Source organism: Python bivittatus, unplaced genomic scaffold (assembly GCF_059951505.1).
Source record: "Python bivittatus isolate LINGU-HERP-01145 unplaced genomic scaffold, Pbiv_v1 ctg000700_np1212, whole genome shotgun sequence".
Classification (NCBI taxonomy): Eukaryota; Metazoa; Chordata; class Lepidosauria; order Squamata; family Pythonidae; genus Python; species Python bivittatus.
This window is the reverse complement of record NW_028277098.1, coordinates 51,587,666-51,614,958: the sequence shown is the minus strand read 5'-3', so window position 1 is coordinate 51,614,958 and position 27,293 is coordinate 51,587,666. Positions and strand designations below refer to the sequence as shown.

The 27,293-nt window shown below is 36.6% G+C and overlaps 1 protein-coding gene across 14 annotated transcripts in view; it reads left to right on the top strand.

Annotated features, from left to right (window-relative positions):
* The window catches only part of ST3GAL3 (ST3 beta-galactoside alpha-2,3-sialyltransferase 3), a 212,547-nt gene that overhangs the window by 115,810 nt on the left and 69,444 nt on the right, over window positions 1-27,293 (top strand). For 13 of the 14 annotated variants that reach the window (XM_088153067.1, XM_088153069.1, XM_088153073.1 and 10 more), the window contains one exon: window positions 18,048-18,142. In XM_088153067.1, coding sequence (XP_088009193.1) covers window positions 18,048-18,142 — 95 coding nt within the window. 14 annotated transcript variants of the gene reach the window in all.

Here is a 27,293-nt window from a genome sequence, read left to right as displayed (position 1 = left end):
CACAGTATTCAGCTCATGCTATGTCTTTGTGTGTGCAGAAAAAAAAAGTATATGAGAGGATAACAGTGATCTTTTTAAAGGTCAGAGCTGTGTTTTCTGAATATTCTTGGGCTTCACATCAAAAGAAAACATGTCCTTTTATGTTTCTCTCTAAATTAAAAATGAATGCTGTATTAAAAATCATATTAAGGGACAGTTGCTACATCTACTAACACAGCTAGCAATAACAATATTGAACAGAAATATGTAATAACATTGCTCTCTGAATATGTTGTGGTTGAACACATACATCCATATTCTATGGATGGTGGAAGATGGGTGGTTCTTTGCCTTCTGAGGAGATCTAGTTGCAAGAGTTTCAGCAGGATCTATTACTTTTACCTTCTTCATTGCACATAAGTGAGCCATAAGTTCTCACATGCAGGAGGTTGGGAGTGAGATATTGTTTTTTTCCTCTTCAGTAGAAATGAAAATGGGCTAAATGACAGTGGTCCAATGGTCATTAATAACCTTCTAAACTTAAACTTTACTTCTTGGGAGTTTTGCCCAGTTACCTACACTTGGAATATCACAGTAACATACTTTTATACAAACAGTCTACAGTTTGTCGGTAATGGAATGTTAGGAGACAGAGCAATATAAATGTTTTTGAAACTGTAGAAGATTTACAGGTGAGCGGACATGAAATTTGGTAAACTTTTTGTAGAGTTTAGCCTAATATCCAGACTTAATATTGGCAGTTACACGATGGGTACATCAGAACAATATCAGCTATTTTGATGGTTTGCCTGTCCTTATCAAAATTTGGATCCTATTCTGGTGCAGTAATTTAATGAACACTTTAAATTGGCTCCATTCTCCATATTTTGTGCTTCATTCTCACAGGTTTTTTGACAACCCTTTGTCTTATATGCTCCTTTCTTTTATTTTGCTTCTTCTAATTCCAGATTCCAAACTCTGTAGCTCCTCTTGCCATCTCAGTGTTGTTCTTCACATATTCAATTTCAGTCTGGATTAATTTAGATTGATTTCTCCATAGCAGAAACAGTTCCTCCCTGTGGAATTAAATTCTGATGTAACTTTGTTTATATTCCTCAAAAGTAACTTCTATTAGAATAGAAAAACATTGAGCTATATAAAGGTAAATCTTGGATGCTGTGTGGCTGCTATAAAACATATAAATGAAACCACAAAGTACATTTTAAAATTGTTTTATCTGATTTAAATGGAAATTAAGACTAAATGTTTCGGCATCTGTAGCAGTAGTTATCTAGCATTTAGGAGTTCAGTTGCAGAAATAGTTCTGGACTTTCTGTCCAGAAAAGGCCCTTTATGGACAAAGTAAAACAAGAACGTTTTTGTTCAAATGGATCCCAGGTTTGTCTGTTGGGTGTGTGCATGCATGCACATATTATCTGTGCAAAGGTAAACAGTATCAGGAGCACAGGCTAAATTGTTGTACTAAGGCTTCCTACTCCCTCACCAGCCTGTGTAGACCTGCGCTGCTGTATAGTGACTCAGCCAAGAGTAGGTCATTTCAGGAGAGGAGAAGGTGGGAAAAATCTTCTGGAAGAAAACTCTGGCTAAGGGCAGATACAGCTCAGGGTCCTTAACATTGTACCCAGTTTACAGATGAGCCACAGTTAAGAATGGAGCCTATTGTAACAAAATTTGAGTTAAATACACAAAGATTCGAGTTAAATATACAATGGTTCGAGTTAATTACACAATACTACTTATACAGTATTATACAATAATACTGTTCCGGCTTACATACAAATTCAACTTAAGGACAGACCTTGGGAACAGAACTTGTTCTTAAACTGGGGACTACCTATACATCTAGTTCTACTGCATTTATTCACACGTCCTTATTCTAATATTAAATTATAGATTAGCATTGGGGAGATTTGGGATATGTTAATACTGTAAATTTGTCTCTTACTTCCCAGTTTGTTTAATTTATAATATTTTCTGTATCAGAGTATATCAACAGAACCTAAATGGAACAATTAAACAAGGTTGTACATTATACTCCATTGAACTAAGTCATCTCATTGATACTAAATATAACAAAGCTCCACTTCTGCCATGTTTTCTTCTCTTTCCCATGTTCAAGATTTGCATGTGTGCCAGCTTGTTGACTGTTGCTGAACATTATCTTCTGCATTCTCCTTACCAATGTTGGTTCCCACACTGCCTAAGGAAGGGGAGGATGCAGCCACATGATCAACTGTCCTTTTCACATGGAAATGAATTCCACATTTCCATGTGAAGTGTTTGATCTTTAAAAATGCGACCACTTAAAAATGAAATCTATTTTGCTTTTGAAAAATCCTTGGACCATTCTTAGGGACTTTTGGTATGGTGGGAGAAATCTTTCCAGAATGATTGAGAGAGACAGTTTACTGTTTGATATTATTTTTCATATTATTCTTAATATGAAAGAGGGTTGATATTATTTTTCATATTATTCTTAAGAGCAAAAATTTTTAAGCACAAAAATAAAAGCCAGCCCTAGCAGACTCAAAAGTGAATTCACATTAGTAACTGTGACATGTTTCATGGAAATCTGTTTATTTAGTCAATCCAGGCAGTCAGGCCTGAAGATAAAATAGTTGCCTTTTGTAAAATGAGAAAGTTTTCTAATTTCAGAGAGATGGCAGAAAATATTGAGCATGATAGAAGCATATTTGATTACCTTTTACCAGAATTGCTGAAGAGTCTAGTCTGCACAGAGGTAAAAATCTTTTAAAAAACAATGATGACTCTTTCTTCATTCAGTTTGATTTGATGGCTCTGAATTCCAGGATTATAATAGGATAAAAAGTTTTCCTTTTCTTGATAGACACCCTTAGAGTATTCTTCCTTTCCAGCCTTTGATCAAAACTAATATTTCCCGCATAGGGTGCTGGTACCAGCCTTTAATAATTTCGATTCTTCTTTTGTATACCTTCTCTATAATATCCCTTTTCAGGCCTGAAAACCAGAATTCTACATAATATTTCAAGTATAAGGATATGATAGATTTTTATTATATTTGTACTTTATTTTCAAACTCTTTCATAATAATCATTAACATAAAATCTGTCATCTACAGGGTTACCACATTCTGGGTCAGTATTTTCACTGAACAATCCTTGTGAGACTAAGATTTCTTCCTAATCAGTCACTACTAGCTCAGACTTATATTCATATATGTGAAGTTATAATGTTTTGCCCCAATATGTTTCACTTTATATTTACCTCTCTGTTGTACAGACTCTTCATTTAGAGAGGTCCTTTAAGTTAACCGCAATCAAATATTGTTTTTATCACTCTATTAATTTGCTAACATCTGCAAACATGACATCTGTGCTTTTCATTTTAGAATCTAGAGCCATGTTTCTCAACCTCAGCAACTTTAAGATGGATGGATTTCAACTGTATTTTGTTATGGCAATTGGAGTATAGTTGTCACTATTCCTGCAAACTTCAGAGAGTATTAAAGCACCAGTAGGTGAAGTATTTCTTGTTCCCAAAAACAAAAACAAAGGTTGCTTTCTGCTGATTTTTCCATGATTTCTCAGATTGCTCTTGCCTTTTGGGCTCTCTTGGTGAGAAGCCGTGTTCTACTACCAGGCCAAGAAAGAAGATTTTTTTCTTTTCATATCATTTATCTTTTCTGCAGCCCTTGGCCTATTGTCTTTGGAGCTGTGTCAACACACTTATTTGGAGCCATATCAACAAGCAGGAGTAGTCACTTACCTTGTTGAATGAAAACCTACAAGATTAAGTCAAATTATGCATTATTCTATTATTTACATGCATTGAACATCAGTTGGAGCACCTCACTTAGACCCACTAATGTATTGACTATGTTGGTCTGTGTTCCAGATACATTTTTGTTCCCTATCTGAGGGAACTTGGTCAAGGATTGTGAGGGCCTGGAGAGCTGTTTTATTCAGTGCATTAGAAGATGTACCTTACTGCAGGAAAGCAACTGATGAGTTCAGCCCAAACTCACTTAGATCACAGTGTGGGGAAGCCAGGGTTTCTATTGTAAGAAAAAGAGCCTAGATCTGTAGTTCTAGTACCGAGTATCAATATCGGGGGCAGCCACTAGGTAACAGTTATTGCCAGGCCTGGAAAGTAAAAAGATCTTATGATGGCATAAACATTTTAGTATTCCTTCTGGTTGACAAACTGCCTTAAACTGGCTCTGAAAGCCTGAAATAGAATGTTAAAGTTATCACAGTGGGAAATGTGATTTAAGCAATTCCCACTATTAGGCTTATTTTTAACTCCTGGAGTGCAACAAGGTTAGCAGATGGAACTGCTGGCATGCCACTCCTGTCTGTGACAATTTTGGGGGGAATTTTGCTGTTAATGACAATACTGGAAGCTGTTGTGGCGCTGAAGAATTGAGAGAAGTCTGGAACATGGCTGTAGAGTTTAGAGGAAGTAAATTGGGAGGGGGAGTTATGTTCATATGCAGGGCTCTTAAGGAAAGAGCTTAGTACAGAAGGTATATGTATAAACAAATTCATTTTAGTGAGATGTAGAAAATGAACTGTTCTGAAAGTCACTTGGAAAAAGGTAAAATGTAGAAATGCAAACTACAAAGAAATAGTGAGAACTAAAAATAAATATCTAGAGGTGATAATAAATGAAGCCATTGGGTTGATGTGAGATTTCAGGAAAAGAAACAGGAGTTACACAGTGCATCTTACTTTGGAATATACATTTAACTGGAAATGGCTTTAGATGGATCATTTGTCCAACAAAGCTTTGTTTAATTAAGTTTCATGTCCAGATGCTGAAGGTCAAGATAACACTTGCTAGAATTAATGAAAATTTGAGAGTGTGCATGACAAATAAAGTGTATTTTATTCTGAATCCATAACAAACATTGTTCTGAGAAACCATTCCAGGTGGACTGCATTTTAATGGAAATGAACTCTAGAATATTTTGGTTGTTCTTGCTGAGACAAAATCCAGAATAGTTTCAAAGGCAGGAAGGCAGGGCTAGTGTGTTTTGCCCCTCTCTTTCCTTCTATCAATGTGTTTTAGGCCAGCCAGCCCTCCTATTATCCCAGCACGTTTTTCTCCCTACTTCCTCTAAGCTGTTGTTGGTGTCTTAGGTTTCAGGCGTGGTATGTCCAACTAACATGCTTACCCTTGTGTCTTCCTTTCCTTACCTCTCCTTAGCCATCAGTGTCCTTGCCTTTTTCCTAAACCCAAAGCATCTGCTTGGAATATGCATGTTTGTGTCCAGACATGGACTACCTGAAACTGGTGGTTCCTTGGATGGAACCATTCATCATGGGATATTTTGCTCATGCATAGTATAAATTTGTCCCCAAGGAGACATTTTATATCCTTGAAAAGTATCTCCTCAAATTGGGTCTGAGTCCTCAAGAAAGTTACATGATTTTCTCAAATTAACAAGAAAACTGAAATGTCCCTTCTCATTTGTTATTTTGTAAATGGTGTGTAAATGTGGTTTATCTCTATGTGTCTATTGATGGCTGATGTGACTGAGTGCCAAACCACATTTAAACACCATTCAGAAGAGACAATAAAAAAGCTAAGAAGGAAACAAAAAGACCAGAACACATCCTCCAGCCAGCCTACACCCAGATAAGCATCAATTAACACCAGACAAACTATCAAGCAGAAATCAGTACCCTAATCAAGGAACTACCAAGGAGACAGACAGTCAAGCAGACAGACAATCAAGCAGAAAACAATACCCTAATTGAGGAACTACCAAGGAGAAAAACGCACCCCCACCAATGCAAGCTACTATATATAAACAGGGAGCAAACCTCACACTCAGTAGCACTGATGATGTTACTTAGTTGGGTAATGAAACATCTGCAATCAAACAACCAAGTTCAGAGAGCACCAAGGACTCCACAGTTCAACCCTGAGCTATACATATTTTCTTCTATAGCTATTGAATTGCTGTAAGTCAATCAGATAAGTGCCTAATTTCAGAACTTGTAACTACAAGTCAGTTTCCTATACAGGTGGTCCTCATTTAACAACTGCTTGTTCAACTGTTTGAACTTGTGACAGTGCTGAATGAGTGGTACTTATGACTGGTCCTTAGATTTCTGACTGTTGCAGCATCCCACGGTCACATGATCATGATTTACAACCTTCCCTGCCAGCTTCCCACAAGCAAAGTCAATGGGGAAGCTGGCAGGAAGTCAGAAGTCGCGATCACATGAAGACCTCACTTAATGACCCATAGTGATTTGCTTAATGACAGTACCCTTTACTGTGATGATAGTCAAAACTATAAACATACCAAGGCACTTCCTGGTTTATTAGACAAGTATTTGTTTACTAATGATCACTAATAAAGCCTGTAGGATGTAGAAATACTTGTCAGGCTCAGCCCAAGAACGACGATGAAACAGTTCAATCCAGTACAGTTCCTTTATTTGCTTACACCCTCTAGACAGAATCTCGCCAGACTAACTCTACATTACAGCAACTAGTGGATATACCCCGTGATACTCTAGGGAGGGGCTAGTCTAAACCTCTTCTTCTTCTCACGGTCTTGCTGTGGACTGAGAAATTATCAGTGTTATTATATATTCTATGTTTGTGAATTGTTATTTATTTTGAAAATAGAAGAATGTTTGTTTTTGAAAAGGATTTCCAATTATTCCTTTAAAGTACCTCTATTTGTCCTTTTCATCTCTTCCTTTTCTTCTTAATCAAATAAGAAATCTGGAATGTTTCAAAAAGTTATCAACTGCAACTGAATTATTACAACTTTTGGTGCAAGTCTTTTAAATATTTGCTTTAGGTACAGTCCAATCTATGAACCTCTTTTTCATTCATTCCAATGCAAAATAAAGGATCTTTTTAAACACTTTATGGTACTGGTATCAACAACTAAAGCAATCAATCTTCTTCTTTATTATGGTCGTGGACCAATCCAAAATAAGAAAATAGCAACGCAAACAAAAAATCAGTATGAAAAAATGTTGTTAAGATCTAGAGAAGCTCAGGACCTAAGTAACTAATCCCTAACCTGTTTAAAAGAATCATTTTGCGGACTGATAAGCCTCACTGCAGAATTTGCCCATATTAAGAGTAATAGCTGCAGCTGAATCTTCCAATATATCTTTCAGTATAAAATATATCAGACTTAGTCAAAAGCACAAATACATCATTAAAATAGAACATGAGTCAGGTTTTCAACCTCCCCCTAAGCCAGAAGGGCAGATCCAGTCTCTTATAGAGTTACAGTGGAACCTCGGTTTATGAACTTAATTCGTTCTGTGACTCTGGTTGCAACCCGAATTGGTTGCAACCCAAAGGAAATTTCCCCATAAGGTTCAATGTAATTACCGTTAATCCGTTCTGGCGTAGAGGACAGGGAGGCGGCTATTGCTTGGAGGGAGAGTCCCCCTCCCTACGACCACGTGTCAGGGGCGGAAAATGGCCACGGACCACATGTCAGGGGCGGAAAAATGGCCGCGGACCACATGTCAGGGGCGGAAAAATGGCCGCGGACCACGTGTCAGGGGCAGAAAAATGGCTGCGGACCACGTGTCAGGGGCGGAAAATGGCCGCGGACCACGTGTCAGGGGCAGGAAAATGGCCGCGGACCACGTGTCAGGGGCGGAAAATGGCCGCGGACCACGTGTCAGGGGCGGAAAAATGGCCGCGGACCACGTGTCAGGGGCGGAAAATGGCCGCGGACCACGTGTCGGGCGGAAAAATGGCCGCGGACTGTGTCACGGGAGGGAAAATGGCCGCGTATCCTGTTCATACCCCGAGGCGGAGTTCGCAAACCGAAGGAAAATTTTGCGGCCGGAGCTGGTCGTAACCTGAAAAGTTCGTTAACAGAAGTGTTCGTAACCCGAGGTTCCACTGTATTTAAAAAATTACCTTCCACCTGTTTGTTTTGTATTTGGGATTTCTTTGGGGCAAACTTTAGAACAACAACTTTGTCATTTGTTTGCCTGAAATGCTGTAGAATAGTTCCCCCCACCCCTAGAGGAGTTTTTTAAATGAAAAGGTTTGAAGAGACAGTTGTGCCATTTTTTGGTAGAAAAGATAAATCAATACACTTTCCCTGACTAATAATAGAAAAAAAATGGATTGCTTGCTGCAATACTTTTTGAACTGATCAGTTAAACCCACAGTTTAGTTGTAAGTTCTAGGCTTCAAAAAACTATATACCATTGGATGAAAGCAAATAAATTTATTTGTGGCCTTCTAGCAGTGATTTGGATTTTTGCAGCAGAGAACTGGTGGCCTTAATAGGGTTGAGGTCCATGGTGAGCAATCATGTTTACAGCAGGGCCAGGTTGAAATAGGGTAGAAAGTGTTCACCTGTCTCTCTCCTTCAGAAAAATCTGCAAAGTGAATAATGCTTTGGAATTGACATGATAGCAACTTGCAGTTTTTAAACTGATTACTGAATGGGATAGAGATAATTACAAGGCATTAGAGCTACATGGGCTAAAGGAGAAAAAGGGAACACTAAAGTAGTTAAAGTTGCACATTTAAATGAAGGTTAAATAGCTGGAAATAAAATCAATTATGTATAATAATCTATCAGAAAATCACGCTGCTATGGAATCATTTACATGCAAACACGCATAGGGCTGGACTTGACACTCGGGGCACCAGTTGTTAATTATAAGTTTAGGTTGAAGTATTTCTTCCATGCTGATTTGATATATTTTCTATCAGAACCTCATTATTTAATTTAAAAACCAAGCCTCACTGAAGTGTTTAATATAGCCCTAGTTTTAATGATATAGTGATTATTATTAGGCTTCAATCAATATAGATTAGAGAGTTAGAAGAACAATCAATGTTCTTGAAGAAAATATTTTGAATTTTGAAATTTAGAAGGTAGATTTGGTTCTTTATAGGTTTTGCATAGACAGCAGGGAGTATTTTACTGCATATACTGTATAAATGAGACACAAACCAGATTTAGAATATTTTAGTAATTGTGATCAGCCACCAATACACAGATGGCATTCAGCTGTATTACTTTTGTCATCTTATACCAAGTAAGTAGCGATGTTTCTGAAAGCTGCCTGAATTAAAGAATAGACCCAGTGAAAATCAACAAGTTGCAATTTAAATTGAGCAAGATGGTGTTAATCATCAGTCGAAAACATAGCTTGTTCTAGAATGAGCTTTTCCCTGAAAAAGATATTTAGTTTGGGAGTGTTCTTTAACTTTCCCTGAATTTTTAAATAGTGCTGATGACAAGCAGATTTACATCTGACTGCAATATTCCCCGAGTTAGTTTTTTTTAACCAGTCATCACTATCTAAACTAACATCTACATACTGGGAAAAAAGTTAATTTCAGTTCAGAAAGAAAATTAATTATATGCTTCTGACATACTGACTTCTCTTCTACATGGGGTTGATGTTATATTAAAAGGACCCCTAACTGAAGTTATTTTTCTCCAAGGAATATCTGTTAGTCTCTAATCAAGCACTCATCTCCAAAAGTATGCATGTGAGTATATTTGTGTATGTTTGTGTGTGTGTGTGTGTGTGTGTGCGCGCGCGCGCATGCATGTACGTGCATAGTTTTGTTTCAACTTCTAGAGTTAGAAAGTACACAAAAAGTGGAGTTTCTGTTGTGACATTGTGGCATATTTGCCCTACTTGACTGCCTGCTTATTAGGCAGCTGCTCTGCCTAATATTACGACCAATACAGTAATTCACGATGTCATGATGTGGTTGCAGCTCATAAGCTAGCACATTTTTCGGCAGCTTTTGCAAGATTGCAAGGAATTGTGGGTTATTTTCTCAGATAGTATGCTACAGCCACTTCCTTGGCTGTCCCTGAATTGGATTCAGTTCAGAAAAACAGCACATGAAAGATATACTAAGCATTACAGAAGATAATTCAGCTTGGAGCTCAGTTCAGACATTCGGCTCATGGAGATTTTTGAAGGGGGAATCCTACAACAGGTTGTAGTGAATGAAGTCATGCTTTGTCAGCAGTCAACAGAATTTATTAATGTAAATCAGCACGATTATAAAACATGTTGACCTGCTGATAATTTTGCAGTTTTGAAATTAGTTGGTCAGACAGAGTATATATGGGCAGCCTGAGGTGGTTGCCTTGTTCATAAGTTATGTCACCCAATTGCAGAAAACTGTTGGTATGGATTTAGAAGTATGTTCAGAAAAGGATTATTATTTCATTTTTGCTTGATGTCCATATTTATAGGCTGAGTTGAAAGTGGGAAAGGCATGTAATGAGATAACATCAATAGGCTTTGGTTCATGCAATGCAAATGGAATCCCTGTTAAGTGTAACAGAAGAGTGTTATCTGGAATAGTTTCCAGCACTGATGGCTACAGGGGTCATTAGTATAGGGTTTGCTATTCTCCAATAATGGCTTTGTTTCTGTTGTTTTGGGGAGGAATTCAAGTACATGGTGTACAAACTATAAACAAAGACTACATGGCTGCTTTTGAAATAATTAAGCTGAGCAGAATTATCTCCTTTTTCAGTCACACTGTAACTAGTTCATAAGGGAACAAACATAGCCCATTGACCAGATGTGTGATTCTATTATGTCTCTCAAAATAATTTCATGCCATCTGGAATTAGAGTGATATGAAAAAGAAAGGTTTTCCCTGTTTTTCCCCCCCCTTGAGACTTTTTCAACTTCTTTCTTCGCATAATTGGATATGTTCATGATTATCCATATCCAGGAAATGACCTGTTCCCTGGGATGGGTATGTAGTTCTTAGAGCTAGGTAATCAGCAGTGGCTCAGATGGTTACTGTGCCTAGGAATATTTTTTTCCAGCTCCAGTTGGTTCATCAACTGAAGTTGTTCCTGAACCAGAATGGACTGCCTTTAATGATCCATACTCTAATAATTTCTTTTCTGTATTGTTGTAGCTGCTCTACATGGGGTTACCCTTGAAGATGCTTTGGAGACTTAAGCTGGTACAAAATAAATACTGTTCAATTATCGAGAAGCATAAAGGATTAGTATGTTAATATACTTTTCACAATCTTCAGTGGGTATTTATTTGCTTCTGAACTTATTTCAAGATATTGGTGTTAATGTGCAAGGCCATAATAGTATATTGGGAGAAATCAAGTATCTTGCAACATGTAACAGCTCAGCTTTTGGAGGAAACTTTTTTATAGAACTTCCAATGGACAATGTCCAGGCAATGGTTATGCAGGCCTGGCCCTTCTTGGCTGTGATGCTCTTGTTAATGGAATTCTCCTGCAGTGTCAGTGCATTTAGTATCTCTGTACATTAATTTCTTTGTCTGCTAAGAAGCATCTTTTTATTCATGTCTCCGATTTCCTTTCATGTGATTCCAGTAACTGGATTTTTTTTTTACATTTTCTTAGTTTCTTTTTTAATTTGTTGTTATTTGCTTATAAAAACTAAAGCTACAAATTCATACATCTTTGTTTCCCACCATGGTGTCCATTCCATAAAGCCCACTAGGCTTTGACTGGTACTTATAAGCAGTAACAGATGAGTTGCTTCCTCAGCTAGGAAGATGAAAAGCCACAGTTCCAGCCAATATAACATATAGTTTCAGATAATGCCTGTTTTCCCTGAGGAAATTTATAACATTTTTGTTCTGATACCAGGATATTTTCAGAAGAGTCTATTCTCTGATACATAACAACTGGACACCTTGTTACTTTGCTTGAATTTCTGTGCATCCTTTTGCTCCAAGTGGCTGATTGTACAACTTCTTTCAGCAGTTTCCAGCTCAGCCCCTTGTAGAGAAATATATTACAAAGCAAAGATAACATTGAAAGAAATGATGATGTAAAGATGAACATAGTTCCAGTTGTAAAGTCATATTGTCCAAGATGCAGATGCCATGCTAAAAGCCTCTCTGTCAAAATTAATTCATGAAGTTTATACTTTAAAAAAGAATATTTGTCTGTATGCATTTCAGCAATCAACAAAACATTTAATTTTAACACTAATATAATACTATTGCATGATACAACTTACTATAGCATTATGTACATTATCAAGGCATTGACAATATCTAGCTAATATTCATAGTATTTAGCTCACAGTCACTAACTATGACTGTTAGTGGCCCAAGGGAAAAAAAAGGATGAAAAGAAAGTAATAAATGCTGTGGGAATGTTAAAAAATGGTAAGGCTATAGGAGCAGATAGTATAACTGGAAAAGTGTTAAACTGTGGATTAGTTGTACTGTTTGTTTAAGATACGTGTGAAGACTGCATCTCTGCCTAATGATTGGCAAATTGCCATTATTGTGCCCCTGTACAAAGGGAAAGGTAACATGAGTGAATGTAAAAGTCATAAGGGAATTTGTTTTGCCAGGGAAGGCAATTGGTCAGAATTCTGATTAAAAGGATACAAGAAGGGATAAAGAGCAAAATTTGGGAAATGCTCTGTGACTTTATGCCAAGCAGATAGTACTGTATATAGACCAGATTTTTACTTTTCAGTAGGTTGTTGAGAAACAACAATGTGAGAAAGAAGCATACGTGTGTTGATTTAAAAAACATACATGATAAATGTAATAGGCTTGAAGTATGGAATGTTTTGTACAAATACAGTGTTGTAGGTTGGTGGTTGAATGCAGTAAGAGTGGTATGTAATGGAATGGTTCAAATGTAGCAAGGAAGAAGACAAAGATATGTAATGTTCCCTTGATAGTTTGAAGTATTTATTGATAAATGTATAAGGAATGTTTAAAGATACATTGTTTGGGGATGTGAATATATGTGTTCTTTTGTATACAGATGATGCCATGTTGTTGGCTGAGAATTCAGATGATTTGCAGTGTGTGTTAGATCCATTGTATGATGCAACATACAATATGGAGAGAGGTAGTGGGTAGTATTTGGTCTGTTGTGAGAAATGAATATTTGCTGAAAGAAACAAAACGTGGTTGTATATAAACGCATGCTTCTGCCCACTCTGTTTTATGATAGTGAGGGTTGGATACAGCAGGAGAAACATAAAATCAAGTTAGATGCAGTGGAAATAGGGTGCTTAATTGTGTGTGGTAAAACAAGAAGAAATGTATGGGTGTTGACATCAATGTGCATTGAATACAGCAGTGGGCGGTGAGTGAAAATGAAGTATGCTTATTTATTATTCATTCATATAAAGAGAATTACAAGACAAATATACAAAGGAAATGTGAATGGGCTGAAGGGAAGGGGAGGATCAAGAAAGTCATGGTTGGATAAAGATGATGATATCAAAAAGAGAGAATGAGAAGTTTAAAGAGTAAAATGCAATGTATGGATATGGTAGAAATAAGGATAGATAGAAAATTATGAAGAGATATAGTGAATTATGAAGACATATAGTGAATTAAGGCCTGAAAAAAGAAAAGAAAAGATAGCTAAATCTACGATACATTTTAGCTATCTTTTCTTTTCTTTCTTCGGGCCTTAATTTCTTTGGTTTACTGTTTCTTACTCCTTTTCTGTGTTTTGCATAACATTGCTTACCCCTGAAGGAAATAACATGATGGATGTGCATGGATGTATGTAATGATATTTAGCTAGTTTGTGGCTGCAAGTTAAACAGTTAAGAGGTGTGCTTCTCCCTTGTCCTGGATAAATCCAGGGCAAAGATGTGGTTAAACACTCAATTACTCTGGCACTTGGCAGAGAGAACTGACTCCCACATTAAAGTCTAAACAGAAATAGCTTTTGGGTCAAACTGAGGTCCAAAGGATATTTCTCCTTTGCAACCATAAATCTCTGAAAAACAAGCTTTGGAATTAACCCAGCTGACATTATCCAGTGCTACTCACTCACTCACTCACATGATAAATATACAGTATGTTATTTGGATCTGATCAGACCAAATAACTGCTTTTTCTTCTCATAAATATCTTTAAAGTGCTGCTTCTTAGCAGCTTTCTAGATCCATCTACAAAGAAAGACCCTCTGCAAATTGAGACTCATTTCTGTAACAAAAAGAAAAAGCACTGTACTGAATTTCTTTTCATTCTAAACATTCAATAAGCTTTTGGATCCTTCAAGCCAAGCATCTGTGGAACATTTTTTCCTTCTTAATAATCAGAGGAATAAAGAGCATGAATTATTCTCATTGTTTGGCTAAATGTTGGTTTGCTCAGATATCATCACTGATGTCATGCCACAAACTTATATTACAAAAGAAAAAATCCAGTCTTCTATTCAAGACAGTAAATAGCTTTCCACTTTGAGAGACTAGTAGGCAATTAGGGCTATTAAAGGCCTATCTACAATAGTCAATCTTCTCTTGGTTGTGTGGCTGATGCTATAGTTGCTATACAAGTTGCTTTCAGATGTTGGCTGTTTTAGAATTAAGGCAACCTACAACATTATCCTTGGGGAATAGCCAGCATAGAAAAGGAAATGGAATTAGAGAAGAATATAGAAATAAAGAAAAGCAACTCACCTGGCTCTCAGTCAAAAATGTATTAGTAACAATAATAATGAGGTTGTTGTTTAACTAAAGCTGACTCAAAAAAGCTTTTTAATGAAATGAAAGATATCTCGATTGAATAAATATATTTAACAAAAAATTAAGGGTCTTTCTTTTCCCCTTGGAAAGCATAACATAACATTAACCTTTCTCAAAATTAATATTTTTCTTTCTGCGTTCCACATAATACCTCCTGAGGTACAAATGAGTGTGCTGTCAATGACTGCTCATCATGCTTCATCTATTTGTCACCAGCCATTTTACTGGTAAATCTCTTACTCTTGTAATTGCTTTGGTAAAAATCAATCTAAGCCTGAATATGGTTTGAGCTTAAAACAGGTGGGTTCATTTTGTTGTTGGATTTTGGAGACTATATTAAAGGTTCAGACTGGTTCTATACATATGTTTGCCAGTCTCACGCACTGTATTTTTATCTATTCCCTTCTGTGTCTCCTTTTTTATAACTCAGTTTAACATTTTAAATAAAACTGTTTGTTTAGGGAACAGTTCAGATATAAATAAGTGTTACTGATTTCTTTTTAAAAAGCTATGTGCAAATTTCCCTATTTTCCCACTGTTTGATCTGTTGCTGATTAATTTAAACAAAGGGAACATATTTCCTGTGTCTGTATATTACTTAAGGAATAAAAGAAATGCATTTTTTCCTCTATTCTTTCCGTGATCCTCGAGATCAGTGTTTCTCAAAGTGCGGTCCAAAGACCCTGGGGGTCACCCAAGACCCTCTCAGGGGTCCGTGGAATCAAAATTATATGCCAGCCTATATTGAAAAATGATACAATATTAAAATCACATCAAACAATTGTGAGAAGCTGTAGTGGCAGAGAGCGCATCAATTTTAATTTTTAATATGGTAAATATTGATAAATATAACTCAAATAAACAAAAGCTCTTTTGGGGTCCTCCATAATTTTTAAAAGTGAAAAGGGGTCCTGAGAGAAAAAAGTTTAAGAAACACTGGTCTAGATTGTGTTTTCAGCAGTAGATACACATACCACTGGTGGTCTATTTCTTGTTTTGGACTAAGGGAAGTTTGTTCTCATAGTGATAAACACTGCTTTAGCCCCAGTGAGGTCTTATGTATTACTTTAGTTATACCGTATATTGTCAATAACATTATTACAAATTTCTAATGGATTTTGTGTGTGGGTGTGCGTTTTACAATTATTGAAGTTTTATCATTTATGTTCAATGCTCAGAGTTTTGTTGCATAGATAGGCAGCCATATATATTTGATTAATATAAATAAATACTGCAATAGAAAAATGTGGCTATTGGAGGGGCTGCTGTAAATATATGCCTGTTGTTCTAAAAAAAAGAGCGGGGGAGAGGCACATTCTGGCAGAATATATCTTTCTATCCAGGTTCTTTGATATGATTGGTGGGATTTAAGATGTGAAAGGATGAGAACAGCTGTTCTGGAGAAAAGCAGTGAAAGAAATCCTTTTTGTCTTGCAGGCATCTTGATCATTATTTTTTTCCTGTCAACCAGAAAGGATGTATTAATCTTTAAGGTGCTATTTTAAATATTAACAGATATGAGCCAAAGTAGATATATCACCATCATTAGTGCTGTTGTCATCTACATCATTCAAATCTGATCTAACTTTTCCAGAAGGATCCCTGGGATTTCCAACAATCTGAACTTTGCACACAGTTAGTGATCCTCCTGTTCTATTAATGGTTCAGCATTACATATTCATTTGAAATGGATTACAGGTAGTCCTCGGGTTAAGAACACCCAGTTTAAGGACAACCCATAGTTAAGAATGGAGCCTATTGTAGCAAAATTTGAGTTAAATACACAATGATTCGAGTTAATTACACAATACTACTTATATTATTGTAGTATTGTATAATACTGTTTATTGCATAATTATTGTATAATTATTGGAGTATTGTATAGTACTGTTCTAGCTTACGTACAAATTCGACTTAAGGACAGGTTTTGGGAACAGAACTCATTCTTAAACTGAGGACTACTTGTTTTTAACACTGCAGAAAACAAGACATTTCTGAACATCACTGGAAATGGAGCTTCCTAGCAATCATTCAGTGCCATTGATGTGTCCTTGGCATTGTGCTTTGTCACATCATCTTGTTTCTGTCATCTCAAAGGTTTTTTTCTGAACTAGGAAGTTCTACCTGCAGTAGTAAGTAGTGTTATTGCATGGGCTGTGCTTTGCTCCAGAAGTTTACATGTTGAATTCCTGGTCTAATCACAGGGCAGGAGGTCTAAGTAAAGGGACCAAAATACAGGTTTTCCATGCCAAGAGGAATACTAGTCTGGTGGCAAGTAAGACATTTTCAAATTTCTTCATTTAGTTTTTGTGGGCAGGAAGAGAAACTGGGGGGAGGGGCAGGGTGATATACTCATTCCCTGGCCAATCATTGAGCACCGATTGGCTGGGATTTCCCTGGTTACGTATTGGCTGTTGGATCTCAGCAAGCAAGCATTAAGGCCACACAGCGCAGAAGTGCCTGTAGTGTCCTCTTAACTAAAATGATGAGAACAGTCCACTAGAATCCTACTTCACCTCAATTCTGAAATTAGAATACTTGGTCGATGGAACAGTTGTTGTATATTGCACTGTATGATTGAACATCCGTCTATTGGAACACATGCCCTGATGTTTGTTCAAAAATGTTTCAATTAGTCTGACGCATTTTTATTTATATAAAAAGGAGAAAGTATGTTTTCTTATAGGCTTTTTGTGGTGTTGTGCTGCTCTAATAGTAACTGTTGATTTCTTCTTTTAAATTCAGTAAACACTAGAAATGGCTAGTGTTGTCAGAGATTTAAAATACTAATATTTTCCATGTTTATAGTATTTCTCCCTGTTGAAAGTATGTGATTCGTTATCTTGTTATAAACCTAACTAGAATCCTGAATAGCATTCCTACAGATGGGAGGTTGAGTGGAAGTAGCTTGTTTATGGCTACACAGGGAATTCATAGTAGAGGTAAAAGTTGAAGCAGGGACTTCTCAGACTTATTGATTTGGAAGCATGATAGGGATGGGAGTTACCTTGCAATTTGTCCTGATACAGCTGGGTACCTATTACGTATTTCACTCTTTTGTATGTATTCAAACTTATAAGTACACTTAATATGTAAGAACGCTTTGTATTCTAAGCAGTAGACTTTCTTACACACTTTTAATTTCTGGCTAATTCCAAATATCATGATAAGCCATTATAGAATTTTGTTTTAGCTTAGAACAATTGCGTGCATTATGTGTAAACCAGATCACTATGGCATGTTCAACAAATTGCAGTTAAAGTAACTTATGGTGTAATATAATGTGTGAACCCATCCTCTGCCTCTGTATTGGTTTTGATTAGGTGAGTACTACTGTCATAGACTTTGAATTGCCTACTTACTGTAAAGAATATTGAAAATGCTTTTTTGCACTCATTTGCAGGATAATATTGAAATAAGTAGAGCCGTAAGTTCCTTTTGTTCTGAATGTTTTATTTGATATTGCACTTAGATTGTAAAAGTCTATCTCTTCCTTGAAATTCCTTGTTTTCCTTTCTTTTTCTTTTTTTTAAAGTATTCTGTTTCATTATATTTGTAGATTCTCCAAGCCAGCACCAATGTTTTTGGATGATTCCTTCAGGAAATGGGCAAGGATCCGGGATTTTCTTCCACCTTTTGGGATTAAAGGACAAGGTAGGATAACGTATTAATCCACTATGATTGTGTTCTGTATATTATCTTTAGAGCTTACGGACCTGTATACTAGAGAATTTGAATGCTCCTTTTTGGGTGTATTTTAAATTCCTTTCTGGCCTTGCTTTTGGGTAAAGTGGTACAAAACTCTCCTAAACATAGCACTACTTTATATTTGAACCTTCTGTGGCCACTTAAGAAAGGTGAATAAGAAGGATGTTGACAATGGCATAATTGGAAACAAATCTGCATCCCATAAAAGTTGTCATTTACAGAATGTACTTGAAGACAGAAGATTATTCAACACAAAGTATATGAACATGATAGTGTTCTCTGTTTTAGTATTCCATAAAAATGTTGGAATCGTTCTCCACGAAGTCTGCCTTGTTAAACGTCATGTCTTTAAGATAGTGCCTGGTTGGTAAATGCAACAAGCCTATCTGTCTTCATACCACAAATAGGAGCAGGGTAGAATGTAACTAAATATACAGTAATAGTTCCACAAGAGGCAAAGTATTTTATTATTTATATAGTATTTAGTTGTTGTATTGAAAGGAGACTCTCTGAGGCATGAACTTGCTACTCCCATAATCCTTGTATATAATTAGTCCACATTCTATAACTATGAAGGAGGCCAAGATATGTAGGTATCTTACCTTTTGAACATGATGCTTGCCTTTTTATTGGAGATGCATCCTTCCTAGTAAAGGTGACAAATAGTCACTATGCTTTTTCTTTTTTTTTTTAGAAATATTAATTGTGGAAGCAGTTGAAAGTACAGATGGAAACATGATTACTCACTGATAGTAGGTTTACAACATCACTTTTTCTGCAGGCTTTGAATGTGTGGAGACAGTGTAGACTGTAGGTCCCTATATGGGTTATTTAGTTTTCACAAGCTGAGTGTTTTAGCCAAGAAGAATCAGCATGGAGAACTGTAGTACAGGATGACTGAATGTCTTTGGGTAGTCTTTGTTTTGTATTTCCAAGCTGCTGCCAGTTTGTGTCACCACTATAGTGCTATGTTAATCTAGGATTTTATGTTGGCTTTTCTTCAGTTAAAAGCAGAAACTGCTGTTACTTAAGTGGCTGGGAGCTGAAGCAGTGGGAGCAAAATAACTGAATGGCTTGTTTAGTGCCCTCTTGGGACCAAACTTTGTGCCAGGATTCAGTTTAAAGCAGTTTATACATGTGGGAGGAAAGAATTATTGTTCTCAGTAAACTGGTATGGTTAATGACAGTGCTGACAGACCAGTGCATGAGAGAAGCAAATGGCACCCTTCTCGCATCACACTCTTATAGCACACATCACTCGAAATTCTTGCATCAGCCTTTTCTGCTTATCCCAGGAGAGGCATTGGAGATGAATTATTGTGACTTGTTGATGGGATCAAAACCTCATTAAGGCTTTCAGTCAGGACTAGTCTGATGCTGGTTGAAACAGGACAGCAAGAGAAAGGTGCTGATGGCTGCCAGAATCAGAGCACCTAGAAGATTGAGCAACTTCCTAGAGAATGATGTGTCAGTTGAACATCAGAAACTGGGTCTGATCTGACATGAAAAATCTGGCTGTTGTCAAGGGAGATTCACAATGTAGTATATACCTTGGGAAATGCTTTGTGCAGATGTTCAGGACTTTCAGCATTTATGTCATCAACTGTTTGCTTGAATGGGGAGGTTGGTGCCAGGAAAAAAGAGGCCACATAATTTCATCATCTATTTTGGGACATCAAAAGCAAATAAATAACCCCTAGTACATTTCTAAAGTTTAATATTATATACAGTTCAGCCCTAAGTCTTAAATACATACACATATAAAGATAATTTTCATTTGTAAACTTATTTTTTTTCCTAATCCTTGTGCTCCAAAATGGCATGGGAAGAGCATCAACTGTAGTATTTGCGGCCTGGATGCCAAACCCTCAGAGGACAGAGATTTCTCTACATGCTTGGCCTGTTGTTTCCCAACCTCTGGATATTTAGTGATCATTTGCTTTTATTGTTTTCTTCTAAATTGTTTTCCTGGTTTTTGTTTTCCCATGCATCTTATTTTCTAAAGTGGATTCACTATGTCTTCTCTAGAGATGATGTCCTCTGTGGTGCATCATTTGGAGCAATAAAGTGTACTTCATTGCTCCAAATTCTCCATATTGCTCCAGATGATGGAGATATTTACTAATTAGACATTACCATTAAATTTATTAAGCTTGCATATGAAAAATATCATACTGGAATTCTTTACTTGTGTAAATTTTCTGGGATTATGTCCTCGAGTTGAGGTCAGTTTCTGGTGAATGCATAGTTACATCCATACAGTTTTCTCAGCAAGAAGGGGCCCGCCATAGGCTTCTTCCAGGCTGTTTTTTCAACTTCCCAGGAATATTAAGCTGAACTAAGTAGATAAATTCCTCATAACTTTTGCAGATGGGACTGCTTATTTACTTGTTGTAGATGAACCTGTGTGCTTGTTTATTCTCTTCTACCCCAACATGCGCATGTGTATCTCATGTCTGAGATTATTGTAATCCATAGTATCTTATGACATAATAAATGTGTGTTTTAAGGTCCATAAAATACCTTAAACCTTAAATCTAAAACAATTTACTATATTGTAGGGTGAGATATTGCACTTATACAATTGGAAATATTGACCGCCAAGACATACTGGAATGTACATGCTTAACTATTACTAAACACTGTCTGTGCCCTTCCTTTTCCTAAACATTTATTTAGTTGCATAGCAGCCTCTTTTTACATCTGGTACACTGACATAAAGAATACTTTATCTCTGCTGATAAAATACAGATGCATATAACATTCAGATTTGCATTGAACCAAACTATTTGTCTTTACATCTCTCTCCCGCTCTCCCTCCCTCCCCCCCTCTCTCTTTTTGGCTTCTTGCCTAGATCTGTGCCTGCAGGAGCTGGAGTTCTTGAAGGAAAAGCTCTTGGCCATTTCCACTCCCTTCCCAACCTCCTCCATTCACTGAGAACATTTTGTTTAGCCTATATGTTATGATAACCATGCTACAAGAAGACAATGGGATTCATCAGTCCCTTTCTTTCAAGAATGGATTTCTTGCCATTTGCAGTGGGTTTAGGGTACATCTTTATTTGCCTGATAATGAAAAGAATAATCAGATACCAACATTTGTTCTAACCCTCCTTCTGCCCAAAGGCAGTTCCTTCCACTTTTCAGACATCTGCATATTGTTCACATCAGTACATCACAGTAGCCATTTGGCCATAGGAAAACTCAAAATCAAAACTCATATCTCAAAATCCATAGACATAATAATGTGAGTTATGAGGCTAAACGTTAACTGTTACATTTTGTTACAATTATCCATAGGTAAGAAATATTTACTTGAAAAATAAATCAACTTGAACAAAGTTCTCACCGATCAGGAAACTTCCTTAATACTGGACACTCAATTTTGCAGATATCGGATTCCCTGGTGTTAATATACAAGTGACACCGTATCATGCTTGTGCAGGAAGCAATGTTTTGCATCCACAACTCTTGTACCAATGTTATGATAAGCAATGCCAATATGAATACACGTTGCACGTGCGCGCGCACGCACACACAGAGAACAATTCATAGCATGAGAACAACGTTCTCTACTTGTAGTGAAATTTAACATCTTTTGTTAAGTTTGGGTTTTAGCCTGCTCATTTTAACTGCAAGTAGAGTGGTAAATTACTGTCAATTTCTGTTTTAAGCAACACTCAGCTGTCATCTGTTAGACTGAGGATAAAAAGTGAAAATTTTTATTTTCACCAATCTTTCCAACCATGGAAGACTCCAGAGATGTCAGGCTATAAAGCCTATTGCTCTAAATAGCCATGGTTTATAGTCAAAGTTATGGACAGCATTTGACTTTAATAATTTCAAACCTGAATCCTAATTAGTACCTAGGAAGAGTCTTCAAGTGTTAGCCATTGACTTTCTTTTGATAATTATGACATCGTAGGGATAAAGGTATTTTCTCCTCAAGACATGTATAGAAAAAAGTGATCTCTGAGGGAGTTGTGTGATTTTGCCTATGCTATGGTGGAAATATTAATAAGCACCCTTCTCCAAACTGGTATCCTCCAGAAATGTTCCAGTAGCAATTGCAGGAGTAGGAACCTCAAGTCTCCAGATGTAGGAAGATTGGCCTATAGGCCAACAAAAAGTGTGTGTGTCGTGTTATATTACATCCTAAGTATCTTCTTACGGGGATATATTTAGCCTTGCGTGTTCCAGAAAACTGGGAAAATCAGGGGCAATTTTTCACTGCTTGTTTTCTATGGATTTTTATATTTAGATCTTGACTTTAGGCTGACCTTGAAATTTGTGATCTTCTGGGAAAGGGGTAAATATTAGAGAATAAAGCAAGCAATGACCACACAGAAAGCAAGGTCTTTCTCTGTTTCTGAAGTGTAAGTGTAGAAAGCTTCTCCATAACATGTAAACATTTGTTTCTGCTCATTAAGTTCCAACTTTCTATTCTGTTTGAGAAGAATATCCTTATTTACCCTTCCACCCTTACAAGTCACTGTGATGCTTCCGACAAATTTGTACTCCTTTTGGCTTTTAAAATTATTTTCCCCAGCCTTTTCTGGCTCTGTTTCCAGAATGCCAAAGAGCATCTAGCTGTTTTCACAGACATGGGGGCCAGAAGAGTAACCGAGCCCACCATTATTGGTGAATGGTGTGCTTGGGAACCACTTTGTGTTAATTGGTCAGAACAGTGTTTTTTATTTTTTATTTTAATATACATGTATTTATATTGTATCTTTATTCTTGTTTGCTACCCACAGTCACATTGCTGAGATGAGCGGTCATATAAATTGATATATACAAAAATAAATACATCTGCTATGGGCATGGAAATGATGCTTGCATTATTATTTGTTTTCAGTGTTCACATACTAATAGCTTTTGCTGCATTCACAGCCTGTACACAGATATAGCTAATATGATCTTTGATGATCTCTCATTTTCTTTGCGATATAGTTTCACCTCTCCCTACTTTTCAAGGAAGAATTGTGCAGTTTAGATCATTCTGTGGAGCATTTGCATTGACATCATATAGTGAGAGCTCTTTGGCTGAGTCAAGTGGCCCAATAACCTATGATGTATTAAAGATCAGTTTTATTGTGTCTTCAATATTCTAAAATAGTATTCAAAGACTTTTTTTATACTCTCTGGGATAGAAATCTCATGAATACTGATTGGAACTTCCCTAGAGAAAAGAGAGTGTTCTAAAAATGTCACTCAAGGAGAGGAAGGAAAATGCAATTCATTTATCCAAGAACTACGCTTCTTTTAATTATAAAAAGCCTATAAATTTTTTGGATGAAGTCATAATTATCCATAAATATTCACAGATGGATTTTCACTATTTCCTTTGAAATCCTTTTGATATTTTCTGAATGCCCAAGTTTCTAGAAACAGCTTGCAAGCCCCTGGCAAAGATTCTAAAAGGTTGAACATTAATTGCATTTAGAACCTGAGCTTGGGCAGAGTAATTGATGGAAGCAGGGCAAAAAAACTAAGACTTAATCTAGACAGATATGGATTGTGCATGATTATCCTGTTTGGATAAATAGTTTCATTCTGTTCTAGAAAGGACTGAAGTCCCTCTAAAGGTTTAGATTTATGAACTTATTTCATGATTAAAATGGTATTTTAGATCCATCATTATCACTAGAGCCACAGTAGCTCATCTCAACTATCTCCTCACTTTCTTTACTCTCAGGTCCAGAAATTTATGCTTCTGGAGGGGAAACACATAGGAAGCACAAAACCTTTTCTGACCCTAGTGGAGTATCTACCACCTCCCAGTAGCGGACATTCCACTGCCCCAGAGTCTTAGGCAGGTAGTGGACACAACACACATTTAAGTGGAATGGTTATAAAGGTTCAACCAGTTTTAGAGTGAGCAGTGGTCACTGCTCTTGTACCCTTGTATCTGATCTCCTCAAATGTTCTCTCATAATTGTGCTATTAGGTCCTTAAATGTGACCTCATTTTGAGTTGGGCCTTACTCTTCGTCTTACTATGTGCTTTAAAGGAGTTGATAAATATAATAAATATATTTAAAGACTGTTTATATTTTATTCACTATATTATGCTTTAGTTTCTGTACTGGTTTGGTTCCAGAAGGAACTATAGCAGAACTGAATGAAAAGAAGCAAGATGATATTGGATGACTCTGTTCCATCTTCACACTATTTTTATACAGAATAAATTATGCTACCAGAACTGAACTCATACATTTCCTGTTCTGGAAAACCAGTGAGGCTACAAAATACTGAATAAATCCTAGAAGATTTTATTAAAGCCCAGCATCAGTACCTAGCTTTTAATTAAGAAGTCTAGTTCAAGCAGAAACCTAGTGAGGTTTTAGGAAATAAGTCCTAAGTGCAAAACCCAGGAAATAATGGAAGTTGTTTTGATAAGAAAAGCCTGATATTTGTTCTTTACATTAGCTGAATGTACAAATAATGGATTGTTGGGTGGAATTAAAGTTCTTTGTTTGCCTTCCATCTCTATCAAGTACTCTTTTTCTTCTTGTTGTTGAGAACTTAAGAATCCCCAATCTTATATTGCTACTTTGCTTCAGTACACATCCAACTGTGAGGTAGTACCAAGCTGACTTTGGCTAAACTCCAAAACCCAAGACTAAACTTGGTTAGTACTCATATGGGTGCCTTACCGGGAATTCCTAGGCTGTGGGCTAGACTGGGAAGTCAAACAAAGTTGGCAGGCATTAGTGCTGCCCTGAAAACTATGTAGACATGATCATCAAGTCACAAGGAGTCAAACTCGACTTTATTCCTTTTTTATACTGTAGCTCATAATATTGGCATATCAAGCATCACATTTAAACCTTTTTCATGAAATGACAAGTGGCAAAAACAGAAGGCACTCCTTTTTGGTGCCTGATCCCATGGAATGGCCTCCCCTCAGAAGTCAGACTCACGTCTTCTTTAATTACATTGTAGAAGGTAGTGAAAACAGAACTCTTCCATAAGGTATTTGGTAGTTAATTTGTCTGCCATAAGTTTATTATTTATTATTGTTGTTTGTTTATTATTAGTTTGGTTGAATGATAGCTCTGTTCAGCTCTGTGATTATTATTTATTATTATGTTTTGGTAATTTAAAGTAGCTTAATTTATTATCATGAACATGGATGTTTTATTGTTTGTTGTCGTCTTGTATACTAATGGGGGACCCTGGAAGATGCAGCAGTATAGAAATGTAATAAAATAAACATTTCAAATCTAATGTAGAAGCACATAAAAACTCTAAGAATAATATTGAGGTCAAGTGTGGGCTGAATAGTTTTCCTTGCTTTTTCCTGGTACAAATGTGATTAATTTTCCTAGTACCTCATAGGGCTTGTTCCTGAAGCCTTCCATGTAAGGAATATGTTTTCTCTCTCTGAATGAATGAATCCATTGCGGATAAAAAGTGTGTTTATTTACCATACTAAGCTAAGATAATTCTTCAAATGGAGCTTGTTGGAAGTTAAAAGACTGAAATTTGCTATTCTTATTGTATATTGTTGTGGAACGTTTTGTATAAAAGACATGCTGTATAAACTTAGGGGGAGCTGACTCATTCTGCCTGCAGACCAAACTTGGAACACCATATTGTTGATCCCTAGAAGTGAGTGCTGAATCATTAAGCCTAGTAGGTGTTTATCCAATCTTCATATAAAACCAGAGTGAGAGCAGTATATTAAAGAACGGAAGTGTGGGGCTCTGAAAGAATCTTTGTGCTGTCTCAGGAGTGATTGGCTTAGATGACTGTAGCAGGATGATCAAACAGTTTTGCCAGGATCCTTTTTGATATCTGCAGCTGCATCTGTTACAGAATTTCATGGTCTTCATAGGCTGAAGGCTGAACTAAGGTCCTGTGAGTCATCACATACTTGGGAAAGATTCAAACTAAGTAGCATCTGTACAAGCTGGGGTCAACTGAGACATAAATATGCTCCATTATTGCCTTTATATTATTTACCTACTTCCTGAATACCACTATGAGTATTCTTAAATATACCACAGCTATTTATAACATTCTTGTTGCCAAGATGTCCCCATCATCCCTAATTCATAAATTATAAAAGCTGGAATTGCAAAATCTGAGAAAGTTCAAGTGGATGATATAGCTATTGAAAATCTCTGTGTCACAAATAAGAAGCAGTGTTTATGGAGAGGGCTTTATTTGCTCTGAGGAAATCATTTGGGGCTGGATGCTAGGAATGGATATATTTGTAATCATTGTTAAAGTGAGGCAAAACTAAATATGGACAAGAGTAGAGCTTGCTACTTCTTTCTTGCCTTATTTTTCCTTCTCTCTTTCTTTACTTTCACTCCTTGACTCTCTCTTTCATACACACACCCAAAGCAGTTAGGTCACATGTATTTGTATAGACCTTTCTAAATATAATTCCACTCTTGAATTTTTGGAAGTTTCAGTATCCAGGAAGTTTCAGTATCCAGAAAAAGAGGTATCTTCCTCTACCTTTCATCGTCCTACTTAGGAAAAACAGTCCCTTTGCATTCTTTCACTTGCTAAGAAACTTCACACCTTCATTTTGCTCCTTAATTAGAGCTATTAGTGAGTGAAAATTAGCATGGTATTTGTAATGACGGCATATGAAGTAGGTATGAATATGCGATACTATCTTATTTGGCACCAACCGTGCTTTCTATTTATGTTAGACCAGTAATATTTCCCCAGTCTCAGGCAGAGGTATTTTTCAAGTTCTGGTTCTTGAGGCCCTAAGGATTGGATCTGGGTCATTAGACATGCAAAACATGTTATTTGCAAATGAGCTTCATGCCCAGCCTGATGTAGACCTTTAAGTGTGTCTCTGTCTGTACTGGAATTTCACTTTGGGCTATTCAATATGCCTTTAAATACTGAATATTTAAGACTATATTTTATGAAAGATGGGCTCTAACTTAACTGTTGTAGAACGACGTGTCCTCCAAATATGACTCTAAGCATACTCTTCTGTTAAAGAGCCTTAATTTTCTATTAAGATTATTTTGAGACATAAAATGAAAAATAATATCACAGAGAACCAATATATGATTGTTCTTAACTGAACTGGCTTTACCGTTAGACAGCTGAATTTGGGT